The following is a 27,508-nucleotide window of genomic DNA, read 5'->3' on the forward strand; positions in this document are numbered from 1 at the left end:
TGAATGAATTCAAATAAATAAATTAAAAAATGAATTAATAAGAATAAATAAATTTGGAATTAATAGATAAATAAATGAAAAAAATAATAAAAATAAATCGATTTAAAATAAATAGATAAACAAATGAAAATATATTAATAAAAAATAAATTGATTGAAATAAATGACTTAATTGAAATAAATGATTTAAATAAATTAATAATAAAAATAAATAAATTAAAAATGAATAAATAGAAAAAAAATACAGAACATTGGGTGCCCACTTGAGGCAGACTCCAAAAGCAAAGAAATTCCCAATGGATCCTATGATAAAATGAAGAACTCTCCAGTATGAATAAATTTCTTTTGAAGCCTAGTATTAAAAATCAAGAAACCTCTTTTTTACATGTATCTGTTTATATGTTTGGAGCTTATTTCCACCTCTGTAATTGTCTCAGATGACTTAAGTTAGGTTCAGTCTTGATACAATGACGACCATCATTGGGTTTCAAAATACCTGATCAGAAACTGATGGTTGATGCCACCGCTACCTATGTTGTAGACAGTGTTTGGTAGCTGTGTTGCATTTGCTTTTGTCCGTACCGTGAATGTGGCTTTAAACTATGGTGGGCCCTGCATGTCTTATCTGTACTGGTCTGAACGTCACGTTTGCCTCTTTAAGGTGCCAAGACTACTTATTGGGTTCATCCATAGGGGTCCCCCCCAAAAAATAGAAGAAATTACAAATCTATTGAGGTTAAATCAAGCTCCTCTGTTGTTGTTTTTTCTTTGACAAAGTGGATATGATCAAAAGATAAAGAAATGGTACATGAATGTTATTTATTCGTATGCGTGTATTGTTTTAACACACAGACAGATGGACGCAGAGCCCCTTTCATAAAGCTTTATTTCACAGATCCCCCGTCACAGGAGGCCGAGGCAGCCGGGCTCTTTATACATTTACATACACTGTCTGTGGCCCGTCCTTACAATGCTCCCCATGTTAAATAACTCAATAATTCAAGACAGAAACAACAAACACACACGCACACACACAAAGTTCAACTTAAGATAACAACAACAATATCTTAACGACGGTAATAATAACAACCATTGTCAAATATTATGTATTTCCAGGGTCTTATACTGTATTTTTTAAAATCTGTTACACAGTCAGTCATCTTTAAGGTGCACCATAAAATCTGTATGTGACAATAACAATGCTGCACCAGAACACGCGGTGGAGAATACTTGTTGTTGTTGTTGCTGTATTTTGTATGTTTCGGATGAGTTCGTTGTGTGTTTTTTCACTCCTTCTCGTGTCGTCCTCTGCGGCAGATAAACTGTTGATGTGAAGTCAGCGCAGTTTTGTTTGTTTTGGCACACGTTTTCTTTAATAAGCCGCTGTGGTGTGGCATGAATCTCATAGCTCAAGCAGAGACATAAGGCGCTTCTTCTCCGTGGTTGTGTGGGGACTCACAGGACCTCTGTGGGAGACACAAACAGAGAGGGGATGAGGATCTAGAGTCAAAACAGCTTTAAAAACTCAACTTATGACTCTGCTGCAAAATCAAAGTCTGTCCTGTGCCTTTTTTTGCTGGGTACCTGCGACATGCTGAGGCTTCATGGGGCCTGTTTTCATCCTGAATGGCTCCCCGCCCTCGAAGGCCATGATTGGCTCATTGACCAGCCCGCTCTGAGCCGGCTTTCCTCCGTTGTTCAGCTGGATGATCTCCTCGAAATCAGCTGCTTCACCATTAGCTGAGACGCCGTTCTGGTGCGCGGCGGGCTGCACGCCGTTTACGACAGGACCAGAGACGCTTTGAGATGCATCTGGACTCTGCAGGTTTACAGCTGCAGAAAGATCAAATTCAAAAGAGTTCATAAATATTTTTCAGACTCAGAACAGCTTTTTATTTGTGATCAAAGATGTTGGAGTTACCTTTACTGAGCCCACTGTCTTTTCCATTGACCTGAGGAGAAGGTTTGACTTCCTTCTGTGATCAAAAAGAACAAAAAGACATTTGTTACTCGAAAAAAAGAGAGGTTTGTTTCGGTTTTACAAGCCTGATTATGACGGCTCACACTGACCTTTTCTCCTGCATCACTTTTACGAGTCCTCTTCATGATCTCCTCCAGGCGCTGTGAAAACCAGGCAGAGAAATCACTTCGATAAGGATAAGCTGCTGAGGTTTTTATAAGGAGATGAAATCAACTGTGAACTTGTGTGACTTCCTGAACTCTGGAAATCTTCACTCTCTGTGTTCTCACCTTCTTCCTCTCCAGCCGCTCCTGCTCCTCTTTCTGGAAATGTTTCTCCCGCTCCAGGCGCTGACGCTCGGCTTCCTCGCGGGCTTTAGCTTCAGCCTCCTCTCTCTGAAGACAGAAATGAAAAATTCAGGAAATATGAGCAGGAAACTACAGTTGTTGAAGTATCATGTGATGTTTTTTTCTTGATATTTGACATTAAGTTGTGGCTTCATCTTTTACAAGCTCCAAGTTTTATAACAACTTCTAGAGAAGTCCAACAATGACTCAATGTTCACTCATGACGCAGCTGTTCCAGTTGTTTTTAAATTGTGAATTACACAAGAAGTCTTCCCTATGAAAATGCTCTGTGACACAATTTGATATCAATCTTAAGATTAAAACTAACATTTGATGATGAAATTTGCGATGATCTAATTAAAAGATGCAGAAAAAGGCGCTTTAATTTCACTGCTGTGTGATTCTGCTGTGATGGAAATCCACTCCTGACCACCAGGTGGCAGCACATGCCCAGTATCCTCTGCAGCCTTCAGGCCAGTGTTGATATCATCTGAGTAACTCTATTACATGCTTCACTTGATATTTAGCCTCAGTACCATCCGAACAGATGTAAGCGATGAAAACATAAATTATCATGAGAGTGGAAATCACAGCTTTTAAAAGTGAAACTCTGTTTGAATCTGGTTTTACGGCTGTTTGATTCAATCAGAGAAGTATAAATCTGATCTGGTCAGACTCTTAACCCCGCAGAGAGCCTAACACTTAAACATGAGCCCCCTTTAGTCTCCGGCGGGTGAGCTGTCAGGCCAGAACAAAGGTCCAATTGAGGGGAAAAAGGGAGTCAAGCATGGCTGATAGCTTCAGGCATGGCGTACGCTGATTCTCCGACTATCAGCCCACTGCAGAGACAAGTGCGCGACACAGAGGCAACACAGGCCTGTCACTATTGCCCTCCATCACAATGGCTCCCTCAGCTTGTGCCCATCGCCATTATGGAGGTCAGCAGCTGGCATCAGGCCGGGCAGACGAGGAAACAAGGGGTCTCTGACTCCCCTGACACACATCGTTCGTGACAGCAGCACAAACTCTTCTCCTCTAATCTGTCCAGATGCCAGACAGTCAGGGGGTGAGGGAGGCAGACCCTGTCTGATGTTCACTCCCATGTACAGTATCCCCTCACCCGCTCCCCCTTTATGTGCATTAATCTGCCCAGATGGTAAGTGGGCTTACTCCATGAAGGGATCACATGGGTTCATGGTGGTTAATGGAAATTTAGAAGGTTAAACAGTATTTACAGTTAACAGAGAGTGATCATGTGTCTCACAGATAAAGTGTTGGATGGAGGAGGATTAAACGTGCAGTATTACTAATCTATCCATTATGTATTAACCTCATGTGCAATATTACTTTCACTTATGCAGTCGTGCAGATTCATGAGTATTAGGGGGACCAAAAGTTTTGTTCCCCATGTACTCGGGTTCCCTCAAGGTCTGCAAAGAGGAAGCACACAACAGACCACAAGCGGCATGGCAACCTCAACTGATCAACAGCTCGAGGTGGAGGATCCCCCGGTATCTTTGAGGTCTCCTGTTTGGGAACATTTTGGTTTCCCAGACAAAGACAAGTCGACAAGTGCGCCAACGTTCAACAGTCATTGGCTGCAGTGCTGGCAACACGTCAAATTTGTTAAAGCATCTCAAGAGGCACCAAGCAAACATTAACTTAACCGGGACTAAGAGAAAGGAGATCATTGAGCAAACTTGATTTTTCTGACAAAAAACATGAAAGTTAAATGAAGCTAATCAGACATTCAAGCTGGAACTGAACCATTAATGCTGCCCTTTGGACTAAATGGAAAAGTCCCTTCCCCTAAAAAAGAAAAGACAACATCTTAGTTTGTTAGCCTATAAGCTTGAACTGTTCATTTTGTACTTGAGACTTTGTGTATTTGTTTACAACAAGAGACTGAGAAAATAACCTCACCTATATTTTTTTTATCCTTGAATGCTTTAATTACCTTTTCTTTATCGTGGACTCTTTTGGTTAAAGGTTGCAGCATAATTCTTATTTCTTTTATGTTTTGTTTTACAATTTTAAACCAAACGTTATTTATTACGAAACCTGTTGATGCCGCAATTAAGAGAAAAAGACAGAAGACAGAAATTCAAAATGTTCATAATAAAAAAAAGAGTTGCATTTGTGTCCTTTGTTGTACCAAAAATTTACTGAACCAAAGCTTTGAACCAAAAATTTTGTTAAAGAGACACTGACCTGTCTCTGCAGCCTGTCGTTCTCCTCTTGCTCAGCTCTGGCTCGCTCCTGCGCCTCCTTCTCCTCCTGGACTCGCTGGGCTTCATCCCTCAGGCGCTGCTGCTCGGCCATGAATCGAGCCTCCTCTTCTCTGCGCTTCCTCTCCTCGGCCTCCCGGGCCATCGCCTCCTCGCGCAGGATCCTGAAAATAATAAACGGTGTTACAAACGGTATTCACCATTTGTGCTTAAAATGTGGCCTCTATGATTATTTTTTCACCATTTGTTGCCTCAGTTTTGCCTTGAATGCATTAATTGCTTTGTCATGCTGTCAATTTTCTGTCTGTTTAATTTTCCATGATAAGTTGAATGTCTCTTCCTTTTGTTTTAGGCCTTTTGTAACCATACATGTTATGTATTTTCTTTTGCATTTTAAAACTTGACAATTGCATTTTCGGTTGCTTATTTTACAAATAACGGGGACTACAGCTGGAAATTCACCGTAAAGGCAAAAGCTGCCTCTTTTACTGTATAGTGAATTAAAGGGGACTGTCCACAAAACAATAAACAAACAAATAAACTAAACTAAGTCACATGTAAGCCAAATGATCAGCCTACAGTTACCTCAGTAAGGTTATTTCCACTTTTTTAGGGTCCAAAATGTCAAAAGAAATCAGCTTGATATCTAAAAGAACAAGATTAATCATTTCATGTTAACAGCAAAAACTGAAATCAAACTAACTTGCAAGTAAAAAAAAAGTACTTGGAAATTCTAAATTACATGAAAAAATAAAGTTGCGAGTTACATAAAAATGTGGATTTCTTTTTCATGATCAACTATGAGACTAAAAATGTCTATTTTTGTCAGTAAAATCTAGATCTTCAGAGGTAAAAAATAACCTTAAAATGTGACGCAATACAGAGTAATTTTGAAGGTGTTTGTTATTGCACGGCTGTATTGTTGGATTACATCATATTTAAGGTGTTTCTGATATTTTTTCTTCTTTAAAACACTTAAAATTTGCAAATCTCAAGTTGATGTTGAGTATTTAATGAAAAATTAAACCCACAAACTCGTGAGTGATACTGCAGTGAGTCTGAAGTCTGACCTGTTCCTTTGCTCCTGCTCCTGGCGCTCCTGCTCCTCCCTCTCCCTCTGCTCCCTGGCTTGTCTGCGTTTCTCAGCCAGCACTCGAGCAGCCTCCTCTGGGTCGTTGGTGCCGGCTGAGGGTTTGCTGGCAGGTGCAGCTGGGCTGGGTGCAGCAGCAGGAGCAGAGGTTATAACCGGTGCAGGAGCAGGAGGAGAAGGAGTACTGGTTGAGGCTGCAGCAGGAGAAGCAGTGGGCTCTGTGTTTGGCACAGCTGGGGAGGCCACTGATACAACAGGTGTGCTGAGGGATGGAGGTGTGACAGGAGCTGAGGAGACCACGATGGCGGGAACATTAGCAGAGCCTGTCAGGGAGAAGAGGAGAGGAGCAAGAGGATTAGGAGACAGGACACACACACACTCACACACACACACCCACACACACACACACTCTGCAGGAATCATGTGTGCCCACGCTAAATTTCACATTAATGTCAGCCAAAAACCTCCAGGTCACCTTGAACACGGATATTGCCCCTTTGGTAACCACACTCACTCTTTTTCTCCTCTGGAGCTCCAGGCTGCGACTGCTGCGCCTCTTGGCCTGTTTCCACTGAGACCGTAGTGACCGTCTGGGGCTGTACCCTGGCGGGCGTCTGAGCTCGTTTGGGTCGGGCCTTGGTGCCAGGAGGTGGGGGAGTCTTTTTGCCCGTCGGGGTCTTGGATGCCACAGCCGGCACAAGCGGGGACAAGGGACGACTTTTGGGGGCAGGTGATGGAGGTCTGTTTCTGGGCTTCGGAGTGCTGAAGGGGAGGAGAGGAAGTCAATATCAGCAGGAGAAACAGACACAGAAAGGAGAATCTAGCATGGAAGATTACTCTGCTGTGTTTTAGCAAGCAAAAAGAAAAAAAAACAAAGAACTGTTGTTTGGCACAAAGCTGTGCTAAAATGTTTAAAGCACAAAAGTTTTTAAGAGGACACAATTGTTACCCAAAACAAAAGCTACGACAAACGCTAGTTTAAAAAACATAACAAAACAACTATTAGCTTACAATAAGATTTAGGTCAGAAAAAAGCTGGAAACAAGTCAAATTCAAACTTAAGCTAACACAAAACTATCAGCAAACTAACTCCCAAATTGTTAAATAGACCATGAGCTAAAATTGTCAAGTGAGCATTTTTGTTGCACAAAAACTGAACCAGAACAAAATTACAAGCTAGCAAAATAATGTTCGCTACCAAAAAAGAACCATAAGCTAAGTAACTTAAAGCCAGCAATAAAAAGCCATAACAACTATCAACTAGCACAGACCTGTAAGCCAAGGAAAAATAACTATTAGCTTACACAAAGCTACAAGCTAGCAAAAAACTATAAGCTAGTAAAAATTAAAAGCTAGTATAAAAGCAGACATAAAACTGTTAGCTAGAACAATAATGTTAGCAAGTAAAAAAAGAAAGAGTTATGAGTTAACAAAAACAATTAGCTTAATTTTATGAGCACTATTGTTACATATGCCAGTCAGCATCATTCACTATGTACAAAACTGTTAGCTAGCAAAAACATAAACTAGTCAAAATGAACTGTAAGCTAACATAAAATAATTAGCTGGCACAAAACTGTAAGATATTAAAAAAAAGAACAAAAATCTTTGAGCAAAATTTTGCCGGTAAACACTTAAATCACATACAAAACTGTTAGATTGGAAAATGAGCTATTAGCAAACACTAAACTACTAGCTACCATAAAATGTTGTCTGGTTCAAATGATCTTAAAGCTAATATGAAATTATTAGCTATTTTTTTCCTGAGAGCAATTTTATTTCACACAAAACTCTTAGCCAGAACAAAACCACAAGCAAGCGGAAAACACATGCTAGCTTAATCGAACCAAGCTAACATAAAATCATTAGCTGTCACAAAACTGTAAGCTAGTAGAAAATAACTATTCTCTAACAAAAAAAAAACTGTTAGCAAGAAAGTATTGAACTTTTGTCATAAGTAAAACATTAGTAGTAAACTATTAGCAATACAGAAGAACTGATAACTTACAGAAATCTTTTAGTTTTTCAAAAATGAGCACTAAATTCACAATTTTCTTCACATATTTTGCAGATACACTTGTGTTAGCTTGAATAAATGGTTGTGTGCTGAAATATTTTGCTTCATATAGTCAGTCTTTTCAGATTTTTTTTAAGATTTATTATCCATTTTATCACTTTTTACTTGGGGAGTTAGAGGAGGACATGCACAGGAGTAAAACACAACAGGAAAATATAAGATTCATAAACTGGGAGTGACATCAGAGCAAGATGGCTGCTGTGAGGATACAGTCAACAGTGAGAAAAGCTAATGAGGTTCCCAGTGTGCTACATAGAGCCAAAACTAGGTCACAGGAGTGAATCTGAAACTCCACAATCAGCCGCCATGATTCTCTGGCTGCAGGGGGCTGTAACGTGAGAGGAAGAGGGGCGAGGAGCCATCGTTTTCCCCCTTGGCACATTAATCCGGAAAAAAGAAACATGCTGTCTGAGAGCTCCTCTCACACATAGACCTGCTGCTGGCACACTGAACCTTGACTGCTGACTGTCTGAATAGAGTCCAGCAGAGTCTCTTTTAGGGGTTAGATTAGAGCACCTTGGACCATCTGTCAGACATTAACCTGCTCTCTCTTTCTCTGTTTTTCTCTTGCTTCAGCACAAGTTTGATTCATCAATTCTTCATCAGATTACAGTAAATATGAGTCAGTGTTTGAAGATGATACCTGGTCTCTGGTCTGGATCTCTGGGTCGTAGTGGTAGGTGATGCCGTCTGTCTCCTCTTTTGCACTTTCTCTTTGGAGAGGGCATTCTTCTCTTTCTCATTCTCTCTTTCCTTATCCTTCTTTTCTTTCTTCTTTCTGTCCACCTTGAAGAGATAAGTTGCACAAACAACAAATGTTTACAACCACAGGCTGAGATTAGGCAGTGCATTTATGTGTAAATGAAAACTATCGTGTGTGTCCATGTGTATGTACCGGTGTGGAGTTTCTCCGGCGCTGTCTCTGCGTGATGTCCGGCGTGCTGGCCGAGGACACCCTCCAGCGCTCGGCATTCTGGTGCGGGTGGTGGGAGCAGGTGTTGAACGGGCTGGCAGAGGCTGAACGGGAGCAGTGGTGAGAGTCTGAGTGACACCCCAACATGCAGAGAGGCAGCAGCAGCAGCGGGGCCGAGGTCAGGGCCCCACAGAAAAACACACACACAAACACACACAACACAACATGCATGATGGTGAAAAACCACACGGGAGACCTCACAATGAAGACAACACAACAGCATGAGATGATGAAAACGATGACTCACATCCTGCTGAGGGGGATGATTTATCTACAGTTTTCTGATCATATATTTGTCGTTTGAAAGTTTGAGTAGAGATAAAAATTTCAATAAGGAAACACAACCATGCTGGTGTTGAATGATAAATGTGTATTAGGCCTGGGCTGATAACAAATTTTGCTGGACGATATATTGTCCCACAGTTATTGACGAAAAACGATATTAAAGGGGACATATCATGCTTGTTTCTCCTTTTCACTATGCCAGACTAGGATGCCTGTAAAGCATTTCTGCCCTCAGTACAAGTCATTTAGTTCCTTCTTTGCCCCACAATAGTGTTCTCAATATCCTCATTTTAGGCCATTTTGAAGATCTCGTTGAAACGCTCCGTTTGGAGAATGACCTCCAGTAACCTCGCAACGTCACAGCCCTTTGTGCTCTGATTGGTCGGTTCTATCAGAGGGGCGGAGGGGGTAGAGCCAGGGGGGCGGTTCTTGCAGCATGACAGTATTTACAAAATCGCCACATTGAATGGAGCAGACCAAGCGAGTTTGCTGTTTGCCAAAACTTCACCATAAGGCATTGATAGCACTAATAAAATGGCAGAGTGTAGGATACGTCCTTTTGTATTGGACCCCGAGTCAGACCTGGACGGTTCTGCAGCTCAGTAGGAAGAAAATCCACCTCGACACAGATCATCTCAGGACGCTTCAGTGTGGTGAGTCAAACCGGTACTGTAACATGTATAGTTTATACGTGGAAATATAGGCAGACTTCACCAAACTATTTCTATAACAGGGCTCCATCCTGCTCCTTCACTTTTCTCTGTCTGTTTTATCCATCATGCTGAAAGTGTAGTCTAAAAATCGCCTCGACCGTCAGTTCGTCACTTTGTTATTACCGCAGCATTACTGTGGTCCAGGTTCACTGTGCATGTCAGAACAAGCATGCAAATATCACAATTTCACAAGTATTACGACGTCTGCTAAAACTACAGTGTTTTAACTGCTAATTCACCATGTAAAGTCGAGCTGCTCAGCAGAGCAGAGTCCCTGCATCCAGCACTCAGTCAGGCGGCTCTTGGTGGGTGTATCCCTCGGTGGCGGTTATGTGACTAACTGACATCATAGAGGAGGAGCTGCTTTATCAGATTACTCCAGTACAAAGAAAGGATCCTCGTGACGTCATGAAGGTCGAAATCTCACGGCCAAATGGCTATGACCTATTTTCAGAGGCATCAAATCTCGTTCTGGGATATCAGAAAAAATACAATATCTCATTTTTTGAAAATTCAGGGGGTGAAAGGTCTTGTTTTCAAATTTATTATATTATATGTAAGTATTAAATCAGGGATCAGCATGATATGTCCCCTTTAAGAATATAATTTCAAGACCAAATTAACCACTAATATAAAATAATTTATCATAAGAATGCAATAAACTCTTTCAATTGCTGGGGCTGTGGCATTTTGCTTTACAATCATCTTTTTTCCTCCTAATTTCTACTACGTTAACCTGCTTTGCCCCTGTCAAGCTAACACGGCTAACTTGCTGCATTCGTGCATTCCGTGTGTTAGCGCTAGCCTGATGCTAGCTGCCCCCGCGTCTCCTAGGAGACAAAGATTTCGGATGACTGACTAGACGGTTTCCTCATTCTGCAATGGAACAAACATGCCCAGGTGACTCTTGGCTTTGAATTATCGTGTATATTTCATTTATAATACAATTAATTGGTTTATTAATTATCGTCCCAGGCCTAGAGAGTATGGAACAAACTGTGTCCCTTATATCAAACACCCTATAAGGGACCAAAAGGTGACACAACAGAGCATTCCTGCACCCTGCACACCACAGCCAACGGTTACTCACGGGAGTCGCTGTTGTTGAGGAGGGTGGCGGCGCTGCGACTGCGGGCCAGGAAGGACAGCGTCGGTGTCATGAGCCGCTCCACGATGCGGCTCTCCCAGGGGCTGAGACGCAGGCTGCGGGCTGACAGAAGAGGGCGCTGTTAGTGTCGAGCTACTGTCATAGGAGACACATACTCACCCTTCAGTTTCTCCTGTATGCAGGTGCACTGTCATACAGGTGGACAGTCACACTGATGGAGGTGTACAGTTACACACTGATCCTCACACACACATTTACAACCACACACTCAACACAATCTGTTTGATTCTTCCTCACTCAGATATTAAAGGAGGATGTTATCCAGTGAAATGTTACCAGGTTATGACCGTCAAAATATAAAAATCAGGGCAAATAAACATCATTTTGTATGTTTATTCTACTGCAAACACTGATAATTTCCAAAAAGGCAAGAGGCAACATGTTATTTGTCTTTGGGCTTTAGATAAAAGCCCCGAACACAGGAACAAATAAAGGCCATTTTCACATATTTTTGCCACTGCGTCTGAAAGTATCAGTGAGAAACTTCTGATGCGTGAGTGAATCTTTAAAGCCACCAGAAGGGAAAAGTGGCAGATGAATGATTCAGTGAGAGCTCAGATCTCCAAAGTCTCCACAGAGAGTATTGTAGAAAAGAAACTTCTTCAATGCTGACCAAGAAAGACACCACGATTGAAACGTTTCCTTTTAAGTATTTAAAACTTTAGACCTGCAGAAGATGGTGGAAAGCTTTCTTTACATTTATTTCTTCAAGTACAGTATCTTTAAAAGTTTTAATAACTACTGGAAGCAGCTGACGCACTGAGCTCCTGTCTTTCCCGCTCTCTCCTCTGTCTGTCTGCTATTAATTACTTTAAAGAGGGGTATTGTGATTTCTTTTAGGCTTGATACCCTCCCTCTGGAGCCCATATAGTAACTTTACATAATCTACAGCTCAAAAGACTCGAGATTTTCTGACACTGATATTTTAGAAAATCTTTATTTCAGCCTATGTCTGAACCACTTTATTTTATCTGCTGTCTCTTTAATGCTACCCACTCTGAAAACCCCCTTACTTCTGATTGGCCAGCCCTCTGGTGGCCTGTAAGGGGCAGACCTTGGTGTTTGAGGCCCTCATCTCAAATGTTTGGTTTTAAGCTAATTATAGATGGATTCAGGGATTTCTACAACATACACGTAGCAGTTTGAAAATTTGCACTTTGAAAAGCAGAATACCCCCTCTTTAAACCGTCATGTCCAGCTAAAATCCCTGACTATAGCTTTTCTAGTGGTCTTATAGGTTCCATAAAACCACCATCATCCTTGCAACAATGTTAATGCTAGTTCCAGAAGTATTGGATCAGTCTATGATCATAAATTTTAAGTCAAGGTGTCTAATTCTGCCAAGATTTTCTACCAGTTAAAAGGAAATTTCTCCTTGCCACTATAACTCACTTAACGCTGCTAAGTGCTCTACTCACAGTGGATTAAAAAAAAAAGATAAGACGGAGTATTGTTTGTCATATGGGACTGGAGCTTATCCCAAAATCCCTACGTTTGATATATTTTAGCTCTTTGAGGCCTACAGAGTAACACCGTACAGGGTGTTTAAAGGCTCTTCTGTTTTTTCTTCTGCTCCAACAAACAACAGATAAAAAAAAACAGCTGCACAGGAGACAAAAACATTCAGACAGACAGACTCCTCCAGTGAGTCTGAATGTCCGAAACATCACCTGATGACGCAGTGTGAACACATCTCTGCAGGTGACACTTTGACCATGAGTGCTGCACGTACACAAAGTATAAACATACATACACAAAGGTATGTATGACCCCTGGGACACAGACACACAGAAACATTCAAAGCTGAGCTGCTGAGACGACACGACACCATGTGCTGAACATGTAACTCTAACCATATTCTGGCCCTCTTTATGTAACAGCTCATATGGTCGCCTCTGCTGCATCATTTTAACAACATGTTTTATGACTAACTGATAACGCTGCCACCTCCTGTTGCCAGGCAACAGTGGTCTCCCTCCTCCACTTCATCCAATGCGGCATGAAGAAGAGACCGCTCTGAGCTGCCTGATCGACGGTTCACCTGGAGGCAGATTGATGCCTGATCTAAAAACGTCACCGCCCCTGCTCACACGATCACAGAGCGTCTCCTAAAGCCAGAGCTCTAGTATTGATCCGACTCTGCAGAGAAATGTACCAAAACAGATCCTCTGGTGTTTCTGCAGTATCGGATCATCTGTGTTAGCCGTGATCGAGCACCGAATCTGAGTCTTTACTGTGGTTACAGAAGCAGAGGGTCAGACTGCTGATTGCACTGTGGATGATCTGTGATGACACATAATGAAGTGTGATGAAGACAGAGCTACACGTGGACCAACTCAGAAGTGATGAATGTGTTTGATATACAAGTTAATTCAAACGTTTTCCTTTAATAAAATTATCTTTGGATCAACTTTTTTTTTGGCATTGTGTTTGTATCTTAACTTTGCCAGCTCTTGTAAAAGAGAGCTTTTACCTGGTTAAATAAAGGATTATTATAGTAGCCAGGTAATACACAAAACTTATGAGGTAAAGCACCCTGAGATATTGAAGAGCCATCAATTATCCTTCCAACATTCTGATATCTTTGAGCCCTAGGTTTGTTTATTGTGCTCTGTGTGATTTTGTAACTTGTCTCTATACCCATTTAAATTAACAAAGTGGATAATTTGTTCAAGCTGACCATTTCTTCCTCTCTGTTTAAGTCTGTTTAAAACGATGGCCAGAACAGCAGCTGTCCCAAGAGAAGCCAAAATGTAGGTTGAACTAAAAAACACATCAAATGTTTTTTTCCTCAAACATTCAGAGCAAAAAACAAAACTGAATCAAGTTTTGATGTGTTGTTTTTTATAGAAATGACCTTCTTAGACCTAATTTTAGACACATTCACCTAGCAAGTACAGAAAAATGTCTAATTTAAAGATAGTTAAAGACAAAAACGACAAAAAACTGCTTGTAAAGAGTAGAAAAGAAAAAGTGCCAGTTGAGAACAAAATATGTTTAGTATCTTGTAGACGGTCTCATTTCAATAAACTTAAAGGGACATTTTTCTTACCCTGTTAGCAATAATGACATTATTTCTGTTTTTTAACATCCTGAAATAAGACATTTTTCCTTGATAGGTCAGGTATCTGTGGCTCATGTTAAGTCTAATATGACAATGTTGAACAAAAAAAAAAAAACGTTAACACTTGCTTCGAGTTTTAGCAGTTTGTTTTGTATACAGTTGGTGCTAATCATGCTAATTTATGTCCAAAAGTTTATTTTCAGTCTTCTTTTCTAGTTAGGTCTTTGATATTAAAGGATGATTGATTGGCAGCACAGCTAAAAAATGAGAGCTCCTGTGTCGTTCATCACACGGCTAGCAGAGTAGAGGAGCTAACGCAGACACCAGAGTGATAGAACTTTCTATTAGCATGAGTCCGCTAATTCTCAACACGAGGGTCTGTTCTGCTGTTGAATGTAAAGTAAATGTGTGTTAGCAGAAAGGATGTGACGCTAATCCACTCTGCTCATGCCTTGGCTCTACCAGTCAAAAACTCAGTGCTCACTGACTTGATTTCTTATTTAGCTTTTAGCTTTTAGCTTCACATTACACAACAGGTGGCTAAAGTTTGAACACTTTACTTTGACACTGGTTGATAAAAAATGGTTGCCAACTTTACAGCACTCATCTACTTGTGCTATCACTTTGCTACATGTTAGCCATTTATAGTTTGTGCTACCAATCTTTGTGTGGGCACCGTAGCCACTTTTTTTTTAGCTAATGTTAGCATGCTAACATGCTTAGTTAAGAAACATGTCATAAAAACATTGTACATGCTCAAGATGTCGGTAGTGTCATGAGGATGTTAGCATGCCAACAGTAGCATTTAGCTCAATGCACTGTTGTGTCTGGGTTATGCCTCACAGAGCTGCAAGCATGACTTTAAACTCTATTTCAGCTAGTTTGAAACCAAAATAAACTGTGCAGTGGTATGATTTTTTAGTTTCAACGACAAAAAATGTTGCTTTTGTGGAAAAATAATTAAAGTTTTCTAAATAGACTAAAAAGACTTTTAAATATCTGAACAGCATCCTGTTGTACAAAAAGTGCCTCGCATGTTGTGGAGAGTAGGTGTGTAGAGTTTGTGTTAAGGCTGAAGCAACACGTGGCTATAAATAACTCTCCAAGCTAGAGAGGTTTTATCTCTATAGAAACAGGAACATGTTAACAGAAAACAGTTCATAAAACCAGTATGTAACACAGTGCACTTGTATTAAACTGTTGATATTCAGCTGTAATAATCACATCATCATATCCACCACCAATACCACCACCACCACCACACCAAAGCACCAACAGTACAGTGGAGGGGGACAACCAAAAAGAAGGTGATGAGACACGGTGTGAACCTAAAAAGCCCATGAAAGAAACCAAAAAAAACATCACAGGTCATGTTGCAGTGATGTCGATGTGAGGGAGGCTGATCAAAAATGCAAAGGAGACTCAAATTAATGAACACCACCAACTGAAATAAAACAGAAAACCACGATGCATTCGAGACCGAGAGCGTGAGAAGAGGAGGGAGTGGGTGGTAAATGACCAGTCACCAAGCACAGGCAGGCAGGCAGGCCACCAGAGACGACAGTTATAATAATAAATCAAGAAGAAAACCAAAAACCAGATTAGAATCAGGAGGAGGGGGGAGGAGGTGGAGGGGGATGAAAAGGAAGGGAGGAGGGGTGGAGAGAGCCTGGTGGACATTGACGTCGGGTCGTCCTTACTTCTGTTGGGGGAGTTCCAGAGCGTGGCAGAGGACTTGGACAGCCTGTTGTTAATGACAGGGTCCACCTGTCTTGGCAAGTTGACCGTGGAGGCCGAGCATCTGCCTGCACCGGAGAGAACGCAACACACAACAAGTGTTCACAAGGCGGCCGGGGTGCAAGGCGGCCCCAGATAAGGACTTCAGGGGCTGCTGACTCCCTTTGGTGTTGGATCTGGAGGATTCAGGGACTCACCAACCTCTGACGTCGTCTTACTAACACTTAGGAGGAGATTAATTCAGACTCAGGGAAAAGGGGAGGAACTTTAAGGAAAGTTTGGGAAGGGTTTGTTCTCTTATACATCACATTTACTGCTTGCTTTTTGCTCTTTCTGCTGGCGTAAAGTAGCACACACTCAAACACTATTTCACACACATTCAGGATCTTTCACACTCCTCTTGACCTCAGCGTCACGAATCCAAAAGAGGTCGCCTGTCACATGTTTGACACCATAAAACAGTTCAGTCTGAAAAAGAAGATTAGCTCACAGCTCCTTGAAAAGCAGCACTCACACTGCTAATCTAATGAAAACTCAACAGCTACCTACTTTTCTGCCTGCGTGATCACTTTTGGGCGGAAATAATTTGTACTTGAACATCTCCTTTTCTGCTTTGAACACACAGGGAGGGATTACAAAGGTTTAACATCACACATTATGAGTAGCCTCTGTGTCTGGTACCGCGCCTTTATGACAGCAAACCCTCCAGGAACGATTTCTTTGAGTTGCATCATTTTGACCATGAGTCAGAGTCTGAACGAAACCTCGAGTTACTGAGAGGGTGTGTTACGTAATCCAGTCATTGTGTTTGGCTTTAAATACATGTTTTCTTGTAATTATTTATGATGAACTCACTTTCTCTGCGGGAGGTCTGGTTGAGTCCGCCCGCCCAGGACCACCTCTGCTGGCGGATCTCTGCCCACGTCTTCTTTGTCGACCGCTTGATAGCTGCTTCATATCTTTCCTGGAGGACCACGAGGGCTTTGTCAATCAGTTTCTTAAAGTCATGTTTTTAAAATCACAACAGTTTACATAAAAGTTTCAAAGACATTTAAGAAAAAAAACATCCTTTGAGAGGGAATTTTGTGGGAATAAACTGAAACTGCTATAGGCACCAAAAACTGTATATGGAGTTCGATGGATGTTTCCTCACCTTGTTCTTCTCTAGTTTCTGTCTCTGTTTCTCCTCCAGCAGAGCTCTGCGTTTCTCCGCCTTCAGCCTCTGCTCCTCCAGCTTCCTCCTGCGCTCCTCCAGCTGGCTCTCCCTCAGACGTCGGGCCTTCTCCTCCTTCTCCAGCCACTGGGCCTTCTTGGCAGCTGTGGGGTCACCACAGAGAGAGGTTAATATTTAAACAGTAAAAAGAAGAGAGAGGAAAGATCAGATGAAGATGTTTTCCTTCACTTAGAGTTTCTATATCAGCAAAGTCAGACTGCTGAAGTGATCTGCTTTGATTTGCTGGGCTGATTTTTCATGCTATCACTGTCTACTACATGTGAGGCTTCACCTAGTAACATTAGTGCCTCAAGCTAAATACTAGCAGCAGCGTGATACTGGCTCATTAGTTCAATAACAAAGTTAACATCATGGCTTTGAGATCATAATCACTGAGAGTTAATGATTTCAATTTAACAGCTAACAGTTCAGCTAATGCTGAAGTAGACATCATTAGCCGCAAACTGCTGTAATAGACAAAAGCTAAGCTAATGAAGCAACAAGTTGAAACACAAAGAATCATTAAAGCCTTAATGGTACACCCTGAAGCGATTAGGACAATCTGTGCCAAGTTTAATCATGAGTCATATCAAGAAGTTGATCATTTTCACTGAACATGTTATTGTCAGCTTCATGGTGGTGCAGTTACTCAATACTAAAACAAGAGGATTCATCAATTTTAAAAAGTTATGCAAATCTGTCAGGTTGATGGTAAGACTTTAACTAGACTGATGCAGTCAAGAAAGGACAAAGAAAGGAGAAAGCAGCAATGAGATCGGGTTTATCTTCTGGGAACCATAAGTTTCTCTACTGTGTTTTGTGGATGCTCTTTGAATAGATGTTGTGATATTTTACAGAATTAATGTGTAATAGCTAATATTACACGAAATCCACTTTTATATGGTTTACCGACAGAAATATGTGCCACTGGTGATGTCTACAACATGACAATTATATCATTTTGGGCTCCGCACATCTCCAGAATGGAATGATCATTTCATGTTTGGCAGTTAGTTTGTCTGTCGCAAAGTTACCATGGTAACAGAACGCTTGGGCTGCAGGTTCCGTCCTAAGGGGGGGGGGCTACATAATTTGGGAACATCAAATTTCTAAATCGATTGACCTTTAAGGTTTTTTTTAAAGTAAAATACTTAACCTTAAGTGCTAGATCGAGGGAAAAAAGTAGTAATTTATTGGGCTTGTCATGTTTTGGGAATCAAAAATTATTCTTTTTTTTCTACACATTTGACATCTCACTAGATTGGTACATGAGAGAGGAGATGAGAAAAAACAACTGAGTTACGAGGTTCATCGGGAACCATAGCTACATTTTCATACTATAATTTTTGCCATTCCTTCAGATAGATATGGTGACATCTAGCATACCTAATGGGAACGTCACCATCAGAATGAATGAACACGTAAAACACAAAACAAAGAATTGCGTCTTTTTTCACACATTTGAGCAAATCTGTCATTTGTAGGGATGGGAATCGAAAACCGGTTCCTGGTGAGAATCGATAAGAAATGTTTCAATCCATTGATCTCGTTAGCCTTTGTGCTCATGATTCCCTCATTAATTCTTTACATTGTGCCGGAGCCGCCGGGCCTTACATGGACTAGTCTGCTACAGCTATCCTAGCTTAGCAGTTAGATAACGTTTCCCAAGAAAACTCTGATTCAGGATTTTCAGCTTGAAGTTTTACTGAAGAACTGACTTCATAAAGAAATGTACATTGCTCTCTCTCAGGAGATTCATATTCAGTACATTCGTAATAGAGTAAATCACCTTACTTACCAAAATAACAAAATAGCGCAAGCTTGATGCTAATGTACATGGGAAACTGCATTGATATGCTAGCAGTATAACTTCAGCTCAGAAACACATCACATCAACTCTTTGTAAAAAATACTGAGAATTTCAAATGTCAAAAGCTAACTAGCAATTGAAAGCTCATGGCTGACTTCATAACGACGGAAAGCTTCCAAACAACTTAATCCATTGCTATAACCACTTTGAGACACTTGATGGCCTACTTGAATAATTAATATATAACAACACAGTACATCAACATCACATGGTGTGCAATTTTTACCTGTTTCTGTATAATTATGTCCAGAAGTATTCAGACTCAGGGACCAATTACATTTTATTCACTTACAGTATAAACTCAATTAAATGTTGTTGACACAGAAAACCTGTAAAGCTACTTTTTGTACCAAGAAAATTCACAACAGGAATTGATAAGGGAATCAATAAAGAATCAGATCGATAAGCAGAATCGATAAGGGCATCGGTATTGACAAAATCTTATCAATTCCCATTCCTAGTCATTTGGATGTGCAGATATTTTAGTAGACTGATCACCTCAAGAAAGAGCAAGGAAAGCACTAGAATAATAAGGTTCATCCTCTGGGAACCATGAGTTTCTGTTTGTTTTGTGATAGTCCTTTGATTAGATTTTGTGAAATTTTACTCAATTTACGTTAACTTCACTATAAGAATGAAGAGACAAGTAATGCTTAAATATGAGGATGCATCTTCTGGGAACCATGAATTTTTCTGAAATATTTCATGGAAATACATCCAATATTGTACAAATATTTAAAGAAACTGTTCAACTTGCCAATACATCAACAAAGCCTTTCCATAAGCCTGTCTGAAACATGAAAGTTGTGATCAGGCACAACATGAAAATACATAAATCTTGTTCTATGTGTCGCTTAATTTAATAAACAAATCTTTGATTTGAAGACAATTCTCTTAATAGATTACTCATGTTAATTCCAGCTGTTAAAATCACTCCAACTCTTCCTCTTCCTCCACAACAGACAGCCAAACAGGCTTTGTGCAGCAGATGGGAGATGCTGTGATCATTGCTCTATAATCCTGATAACAGTAAATAAGCTGAAGTTTCCTGCTGAGTCCTGCAGCAGTCTCCAGCAGAGACCAGTTTGTCTTTGCACATACGCTGCTGAGGCTCATTTCTTAGAGGAATGTTGAAACGGTATCAATCCTCTTAAATTAAACCCCCTTTGTGCTGAATGGCAGCTGTGTCGCCTTGAATGTAAGATGTGCAGTTGTGCTATCACTTGCGGATAAGCCTGCTTACAAAACAATGGGAAAGGTCAGGATGAGTGAAGATGAGGGTGCGTTACATGCTGGATTTGACCCAGGTAATGACATGACACGGCTCGTGTAAAGCTTCAAAACACTTTTCAATAGGTTTAACCCTGCGAGGATGAAGAAATATTGTAGGGAGGGACCTTTTCTGTGTTTGGTTCAGAATTCAGCAGCTAATCTCCTTTAATGAGCCAAAGAGGCGCACACGTCTGTGCCTCATTGACAATGACAAAGCTACTTCACTCCAACATAAATCCAATTCCCCCCAAATCCAGTTATGTTAGCATTCTTTGAAGAAGGATTAAAAACAATGTTAGTTTAATGTTTGCTCGCTAGAAAGCTTATGCATGATCAGTTTTGCAGAGATTTAGATAAAATATGCAGATCAGCCTGCTGTTACACAACAAAATGCTCTTTTTAGTTGATTCATATATTTATTGTACATTTAAAATGTTAAGACTCAGCATTTAAACCTAAAATACGGACATAAACAGGCTGCAGAACTATCTAAGATCAAACAAAGCTGTGTTACCTTGGATATTATCAACAAAAAGGCAGCAGAATCCCCCTTTAACTGTAGTGTGGCTGCAGCATGACCAAATTACTGATGCTAATGAAAGTAGTAATTAAATCTAATCTGTCTGAGAGGCCTCGCCTTGATTCTTGCTAATGACGGCTCATTTTTCACGCCAAGTGCCTCCGGCTCCATGAGACTTCTCTACTCAGCTCTGGCCTCCATCCACAGTGAGAAGAAGTCTGCCTAAAATCTTGATTTAGGCTTTCATGTCTTTGAGCCAGCCCTGTATTTCCATTAGAGGGGAAAGTTTCATTCTGCAGCCGCAGAAAGTAAACCGTGATTATATGTGTTTGGTTTGCACGCTGGGTGGGAATGCAGAGGAACATAAAGCGAAATTTAAACTAAGCAAAAGTGGAAGGAAACACTTAAACCAAAAGTGAAACTAATGAGGGTTCACAGGGTTCAGAAGCGTCCACTGAATGACGACAGGAATGAGTAACACAATCGATTCAAGGCAGAAATTAAGAAAAATAACATGGCAGTGATTCCCATGATTGAGTTTGATTATTCCCAAATGGCATGACTGCTGCGGTGTCATTGAGGGTTTTAGTGAATCCCCTTACCTTGCAGCTGAGTTTGCTGTTCTGAAAGCCGTGCGAGAGAAACAATAAGAGACAACAGTAACCATCAGTCACACCAGAGCAGAGTGACAAAGAGGAGAGGAAAGTTAAAACTGCATTAAACTGGAATAGAGGATTGCATGCATCATGTTGGTTACAACAAGTTTTACTTCATGCAGCACCAGCAGGCTTTTTGAGGATTGTTTTTACTGCTTTGTAGCACTTAAGGCCTAAGTATGTCACATAAATGTAGTTTCTTACCGATATATCTGGCTCTTTCCTCTCTCCGCTCCTTGGCAAGTTTCTGTCGTTGCTCCGAGTTCATCGAATCTGTGGAGAAAAAAAACCTTTTAGTTGAATCTTAGATCATCAAAACATACATTGGTAACCTGGATTTAGTGCTACTAAGAGCTTTAGAGATCAAGAGCTTTTGAAATTGAAGCTCCTATTTGAAACTTTTGGGGGTTGTGGCTTTGTTTCTGGCGCCCCCTGTGGACAAAACAATACATCTATACTTATTTCTGATTTCTTCCCATGCTCTTGTAACAAAGAATTACCGCTACGTTTTCACTCTATTGGCTAAATGAAGCAACATTTAGCAGCTAATCTCCAAATGTCTTTACTATTTTTTATCTTATTATCTTTTTATCTTTATAACTATTCATTTGTTGCCGCCCTGTTGGTTGTGGCTGCCTGTTGCAGGAGCTTTGTCTGTTTCTTGTAATTTTTTAGTCTCTTTTTCGTCATCCTTGTATTTGGAGTGGATCATTATTTTGTATGGTTCATTTGTTGGTCATGGACACCAAACTGGGTTTTGTTGTCAGTGATATTTTCACTATTTTTTTCTCCTGTGTTTGACTGGAGATCCTACATGTAACCATGGCTGCATTGTTAATGAGTGACATCAGCTGTTAGCAGCCTGTAGCATGTCAATGCTAACTGGTGCAAGGCCGGATGTTTCCCCACAAGGTGAGGAGAAGGAGGGGAGGTGCTGGTTCTCAGGTGTGAGCTAAGAAGTGACCACATCAACCTGTCCTTCCATCCATCGTTATTTGAAACTTAAGATCTATCTCCAATAAGATGGACAAGCTAGCTGTGCTAACCCAGCAACAGAGGGAATACCAGAGGGCAGAGTAGCATCATGCTATTTACAGACATGGCTAACAGAGCTAACACCAGACATTGCTACATTGGAAGAGCTTCACCTGCTGTGAGCAGACAGGATCCAGGAGACAGAGACTGAACAGACTGCTGAAGAAGCTCAGTCCTGGACCCTGTGGAGGTGGAGGCTGGCTGAACTGGACAATGATGGACAAGCTGTCAGCATCTAATTTCTTATGGACCTTTTTGCACTTTCTATACACTTTCTTACTTTTGTTTTCTTGATTGATGCTGTGACTCCTCCTGAATTTCCACTTGGGGATAAAGTCTATTCTATTATTTAGTGCTCAGCAGATTACATGCAGTTGCCTATGAGCATTTTATTGACAAAAGTTGTCTGTGATGACAGTAGAAGAAAATGTACAGTGAGTAGAGCTGAAAACAGTTCAGTGACAATTCTTTGTGAGCTTATCACTCCCAGAAGCTACTTTTTACATTAATTTTTGCTATTTTCTGAATAAAAAGCATTGATTAGAGTCGCTTCAGAGCTCTCTACAGAAACCCAAACCATGAAAAGGGTCTAACTGAGACTTTTTGCTTCCTGTGAGAACCTCCCCTCACTGACATCAAAGCCGACCAGCTACGGTGGTTCGAGGATCTGATTAAAGATACGCTGCTCTGCCCGCCTCCCTCTGCAGGTTTCCCAGGAACAACTCCAACTGTGAGGGGACCCAGCACGCGCTGGGGGGATTACATATCCCATCTGGCCTGAAAAAGTCTGAGGATCCCTGGGGACGAGCTGGGGAAGAAGAACATTTGGGGCGACTATATCCCAGACACGGACAAAGAGAAAAGAGAAGCTAGCGCTGCAGATAAAACAACTTCAATAAAAGAGTTTACCAGTGTCTGCATCAAACTCAAAGACAGGGAAGCTTGGAACTAATTTGATGTAAACGCTGTTTGGCATTGGCAGAGATTTTGGTAAACTATTCATGGGCGCAACCCACAGGCTTTCCTTCGGCAGGAGATTAATTTCCAAGATTCGCTTTTACAAGGAAAGAGACCACTCGTTCGTGTAGAGTTGCATCTCTTCTACAGCTGATGTCTTTTCACCGTGATGTAAATGTGCTTTCGGGTCGTTTATTGTGAGTGAATCCTGATACATTTTAAATCACACGGAGGTTAAACTGAAGGACACGAGGCTGTGAAAGAGGAGCTTTACGCTGTTTGAAAAGCAGAGACCCCTGGGGTGCTCGCAGCTCAGCCCGTCTCCTTGTTGCAGCCATTCTTCTCTGTGCTCTATGTAATATGTATGCCGCGCTTTCCCAACCAATCACAGAGGACCGTGCAGCAGTTGCAGCATGATCTCCATGGCAACTTGAATTTCCTCCCTCTCTACCTTGAGGAGACTTTTCTGCACGGCTGTACGCTCCAGTGTGGCTCGTATGCAGACATGGCGAAGAGGAGAGAAGGTTGGAATGACTTAGACTTCCATGCACCATTCGTTATAACCTCCTCCAACACCTTCATCAGTCCTTCCACACTTATCTGTCCTTTGGGAAAAACTCAACGTGCATCCAGACTTGCAGCAAAATTTCTTGATTTCCTTCCACATCTTAGTTTCCTTCTTAACCAACAGTGTTGGAGGAACTGCAGTGTTTTGTTTTTGAAGTGATTATGCAGCAACTTGGAGCTGCTTTTGATGGGAAAACAAATGAGCTGGCAGCCCAACGCAGTCACACGACCAGCAGCAGTATCAAAACATGCTGATTGCTTATTTCACGAGTCTGAGAGACTGTCACAACACTTTCTTCTGCTTCCAGTTGAAACAAAAAGTGACACTAAGTCGCTATTTATCTGCCATCTTAACGCAGTGCTATATTAGCTATGACTTTGGTTGGCTATGTCTGCTTCAGAGGCATTTATATGAGCGCTAATACCTCCTTAGTCAACTTTGAACCTAGCATCCTATCTGATCTAATAAGGATTATGTCAACCTGAAGTCTGAAAATGAAGTGAACAAAGGCCAATATTGACAGATATTGACACACAAATTTGTAAGTACTCCACCTTTCTTGGGCTGAGGGCTGCTGCTGCTGCCAGGTGTCGAGGGCCTGGCATCTGCCTTGGAAGAGGCTTCTGTCTTGGTGGGGGTCTCTGTTCTGGGGCTGGAGTCTGTTTTAGGGGAGAGGTCTGTGACAGCTGAGTCATCTGAAGTCAGGAGGTCCTTTCCTGGAGTTTTGTCCCCATTGTGGATGGACTGAGAGTCCGTCTGCAGCGGCAGAGCTGAAGGACAGAAAGAAAATAATTTATTAAAAACACATGATCGTTGATGTTCTTTGTTTACTATTTGGTATTTTAAAGCATTTTGAGAAGCTGATTTCAAAGCGTTTGATGCATCTTCCTCTGTTGTGTCATTCCCCTTCGGTGCTCAGTCTCCAGAGTAAACACTAATGACTCTGTTTCCACGTTTACCACTGACACACTGTCACTGTAAACCTTGAATACCCTTTACGGCTTCATTAAGACAACACTCTCACCTCATTACAAATCACTCGCAACTTATTCACGCACAACAGGTGCTAAACTCTGCCCTTAAGTGTCTCTAAAGGTTTCAGCTCTGCAGCGTGAAAAACAACAGCAGTAAGTGAGTCTGAGGTGTGGGAATAAATCTCAGTTATCTTTAAAGGAAACAGCAGATTCACTGTAAAAATACAGCAGAAGGAAAGATACACACTGGCTTTTCCTGCAGCAGGAGAGAAGATCATCTGAGGTAGTTGCGTAAGTGTGTATTAGCTCCCTCACCTTAAAAGATATAGTGATCGTAACAGGCTCTATGAGGATAGCTTAGTTATCCTTATAGAGCCTCCTAACTAATCTATAAATCCCTGACCTTACTGTACGACACAAACAGTGAATGAGTCTCAGATAAATGAAGAGATGAAGGGTTATTTATAAAGTTAAGGATCAATTATTACCAGTAATTTACTGATCTTTTTAGTTGTACACATTCAGATGGTGATAATTTACAATCTGAAAAGTTTTCAGGATATTTTTTTAACAGTATTTTTTTCAAACAAACTAAGTAGAGATGGTAGGATGTAACCATCAACAGTACAATACATGGAGGTAGTGTCAGTGATGTCACATGTTTGTTTCTAAAGCAGAGTTTTGACGCCTAATGTCGAAGGCTGGCATATTGAAATGCTGTCTTTCAACTTAGCTTTGGTCAGCCTAGCCTAGCATGAGTATTAATAAGGCAGACTTGTAACTTTAATACTGTTATAATAAATTCCCTCCAGGTACAGTGTGTGCTCACAGAGAAATTAGCTTTTCAAACCAAAACCATATTCTCAACCAGAGGCTGTTCCTTGGAAACGACATTCTGCAAAGGATACAGGGAAGGGATTGATCTGGGCTCCCAAACTTTGAGGTCTGTTGCCTCTGTGTGTCAGTGTCACAGACTGTATAAAGAATAAACAGCATGGTTCTACTTTTACCATTTTAAGGTTTTAAAGCCAAAATAACCCCATCTGAGGCACAGTAGAGAATCTGTGTGAAGCTGGGTGACATTTTTTTTTCTTTCAAGAGTCTAATCTCTTCTTGGCTCTCCCTTCCGTTGTATCTTACTATTCCCGTAAAAAAATTCACAAGAACGGCAACTGTCAATCGTCATTAAATGTGACGTAAAACCCAGCTTTCAACATCTAATAACTAATGAAAAAGAAACTTTTTAGAAAAAAAGAGGACTCAGATACACTGTAGCCCAATAACATCTTCATATCATTTCTACGGGGTGTATCTATTTTTTACAATTTGACCACAGCCCATATGGGGTGAGTGGGGAGGCAGAGTTTTTGATTTATGCTGCAGCCAGCCACCAGGCTCATTTCAAGCTAAGCATAATTTTTTTGTTGTTTTATTCATTCATTCATTCATTTTCTCAAGTGCTTACCCTCTTCAGGGTCCCAGGTTGGTGGATTCTATCCCAGCTGTCATTGGACGAGAGGCGGGGTACACCCTGGACTGGTCGCCAGTCAATCACAGGGCTTGTTGTTTTATTTATGCATTTATTTTACAGTCTATGGTCAGTGTGCATTTTCAATCCAATCCAGTTTAATTATATTCAACTCAAAAACTTTATCTATACCTCATGAGCAACTTGTATAAAACTGGAAACTGGTACCCTGGAATCATGTGATCTAATTTTTGGACTGTCACTGAGCTTAAAAATCAACCCATAGAGCTACAAACCTTTAGCTTCTTTCTGAATTACCTCGCCACTTATATAGATTAATGGATGTCCCTTATTTTTCAACAAGAGTTACAGCACAAAATATCCAGTATTCACATTAACAAAGTTGTGATCTGCTTCTCTTCAGATTTTTCTGCCTTTGTTAGCAGGAGAAGCTGAAGATTGACTATAAATGTGGGGAGAAGACGGCAAGAGAAAGGCTGAGGCTGTGAGTTAAACCTGCAACAACCATAACCTCTGCGTATGTGGTGATGGGTCAATTTGATGAAAAATGTGAGTGTTGCAGCTCTACATTTCAGCTTTAGCTTCCTTTGGAAATCCTTCAGGTTTTAAAGAAGCTGTGATGCATCAGTTGGTACTTCTGCAACGTCAAGTCTAATTTCCTCAAAGCAGAACAAAAGACATTAAAACGGCTGTTTCGCCCGCTGCTTGGTGTCCCCTGTGCCTTGAAAATAGACTCTGACACGTAAAGTGAATAAAGTTCCCTTTGAGTCTTTAGATCAATCAAGCCTTTCATTCATGTTTTATGAAACACCAAGGCCTTGAAAAGTACTCTAACACGAGCACCACTGAAGTCTCTACACAGATCCGGTCATGGGGCCTGACTTCCTGAACTCTGACCCTCAGTGAGGCTGACAAAAAGCCACAAAAAACATCCTGTTTTAATCCCGGCTCTGACTCTGTTTTCACACTCTGCCGCCTGTCTGATACTGTTAGCGAGTTTGACTGATCCGCTGCTTCTTTCCTTTTATACTCCGATAGCTGTCACACTGAAGAAGTCAAGGAGGACGCAGAGGAAGGAGAAGAAAGAAGAAGAAGGAACAAATTGTACACTTCTGCACAGACACGTGTGGAGTGAGAGGAGTGATTTACAGAGAAGGGAGAGCTGAAGGACAATGAGAGAGCAGGGAAATGGTGCAGCGGCCTGTTTCATAATGACAGAGGGGGAAAAGGGAGCGAAGGATTTAAAAAGACAAAAAGAAAGGAGATAAAGACGGTGACAGCGAGAGGAATAATGACAAGGCAGCTCAGAGACA

At 41.1% G+C, this 27,508-nt stretch overlaps 1 protein-coding gene across 6 annotated transcripts in view; it reads right to left on the reverse strand.

Moving 5' to 3' along the window:
• Positions 1-857: 857 nt before the first annotated feature.
• Positions 858-27,508, reverse strand: part of LOC141802744 (uncharacterized) — a 46,878-nt gene continuing 20,227 nt past the window's right edge. Inside the window, exons 2-18 of one of the 6 annotated variants that reach the window (XM_074686445.1) lie at positions 24,287-24,502; positions 21,377-21,445; positions 21,119-21,139; positions 16,795-16,958; positions 16,497-16,605; positions 15,605-15,709; positions 10,763-10,882; positions 8,597-8,742; positions 8,345-8,487; positions 6,139-6,386; positions 5,605-5,947; positions 4,518-4,698; positions 2,250-2,354; positions 2,070-2,120; positions 1,921-1,975; positions 1,584-1,832; positions 859-1,465 (exon numbers count right to left, since the gene is read on the reverse strand). In XM_074686445.1, coding sequence (XP_074542546.1) covers positions 1,455-1,465; positions 1,584-1,832; positions 1,921-1,975; positions 2,070-2,120; positions 2,250-2,354; positions 4,518-4,698; positions 5,605-5,947; positions 6,139-6,386; positions 8,345-8,487; positions 8,597-8,742; positions 10,763-10,882; positions 15,605-15,709; positions 16,497-16,605; positions 16,795-16,958; positions 21,119-21,139; positions 21,377-21,445; positions 24,287-24,502 — 2,336 coding nt within the window. In that variant the 3' untranslated portion in view covers positions 859-1,454. Of the gene's footprint in view, positions 1,466-1,583; positions 1,833-1,920; positions 1,976-2,069; positions 2,121-2,249; positions 2,355-4,517; positions 4,699-5,604; positions 5,948-6,138; positions 6,387-8,344; positions 8,488-8,596; positions 8,743-10,762; positions 10,883-15,604; positions 15,710-16,496; positions 16,606-16,794; positions 16,959-21,118; positions 21,140-21,376; positions 21,446-24,286; positions 24,503-27,508 lie in introns of all 6 variants that reach the window. The other 5 variants (XM_074686447.1, XM_074686446.1, XM_074686450.1 and 2 more) reach the window with 5 other exon arrangements.

The sequence above is a fragment of the Halichoeres trimaculatus genome, unplaced genomic scaffold (genome assembly GCF_033239565.1).
Source record: "Halichoeres trimaculatus isolate MK-OKI-2021-1 unplaced genomic scaffold, fHalTri1.1 fHalTri1_scaffold_14, whole genome shotgun sequence".
In the NCBI taxonomy this organism is placed as follows: Eukaryota; Metazoa; Chordata; class Actinopteri; order Labriformes; family Labridae; genus Halichoeres; species Halichoeres trimaculatus.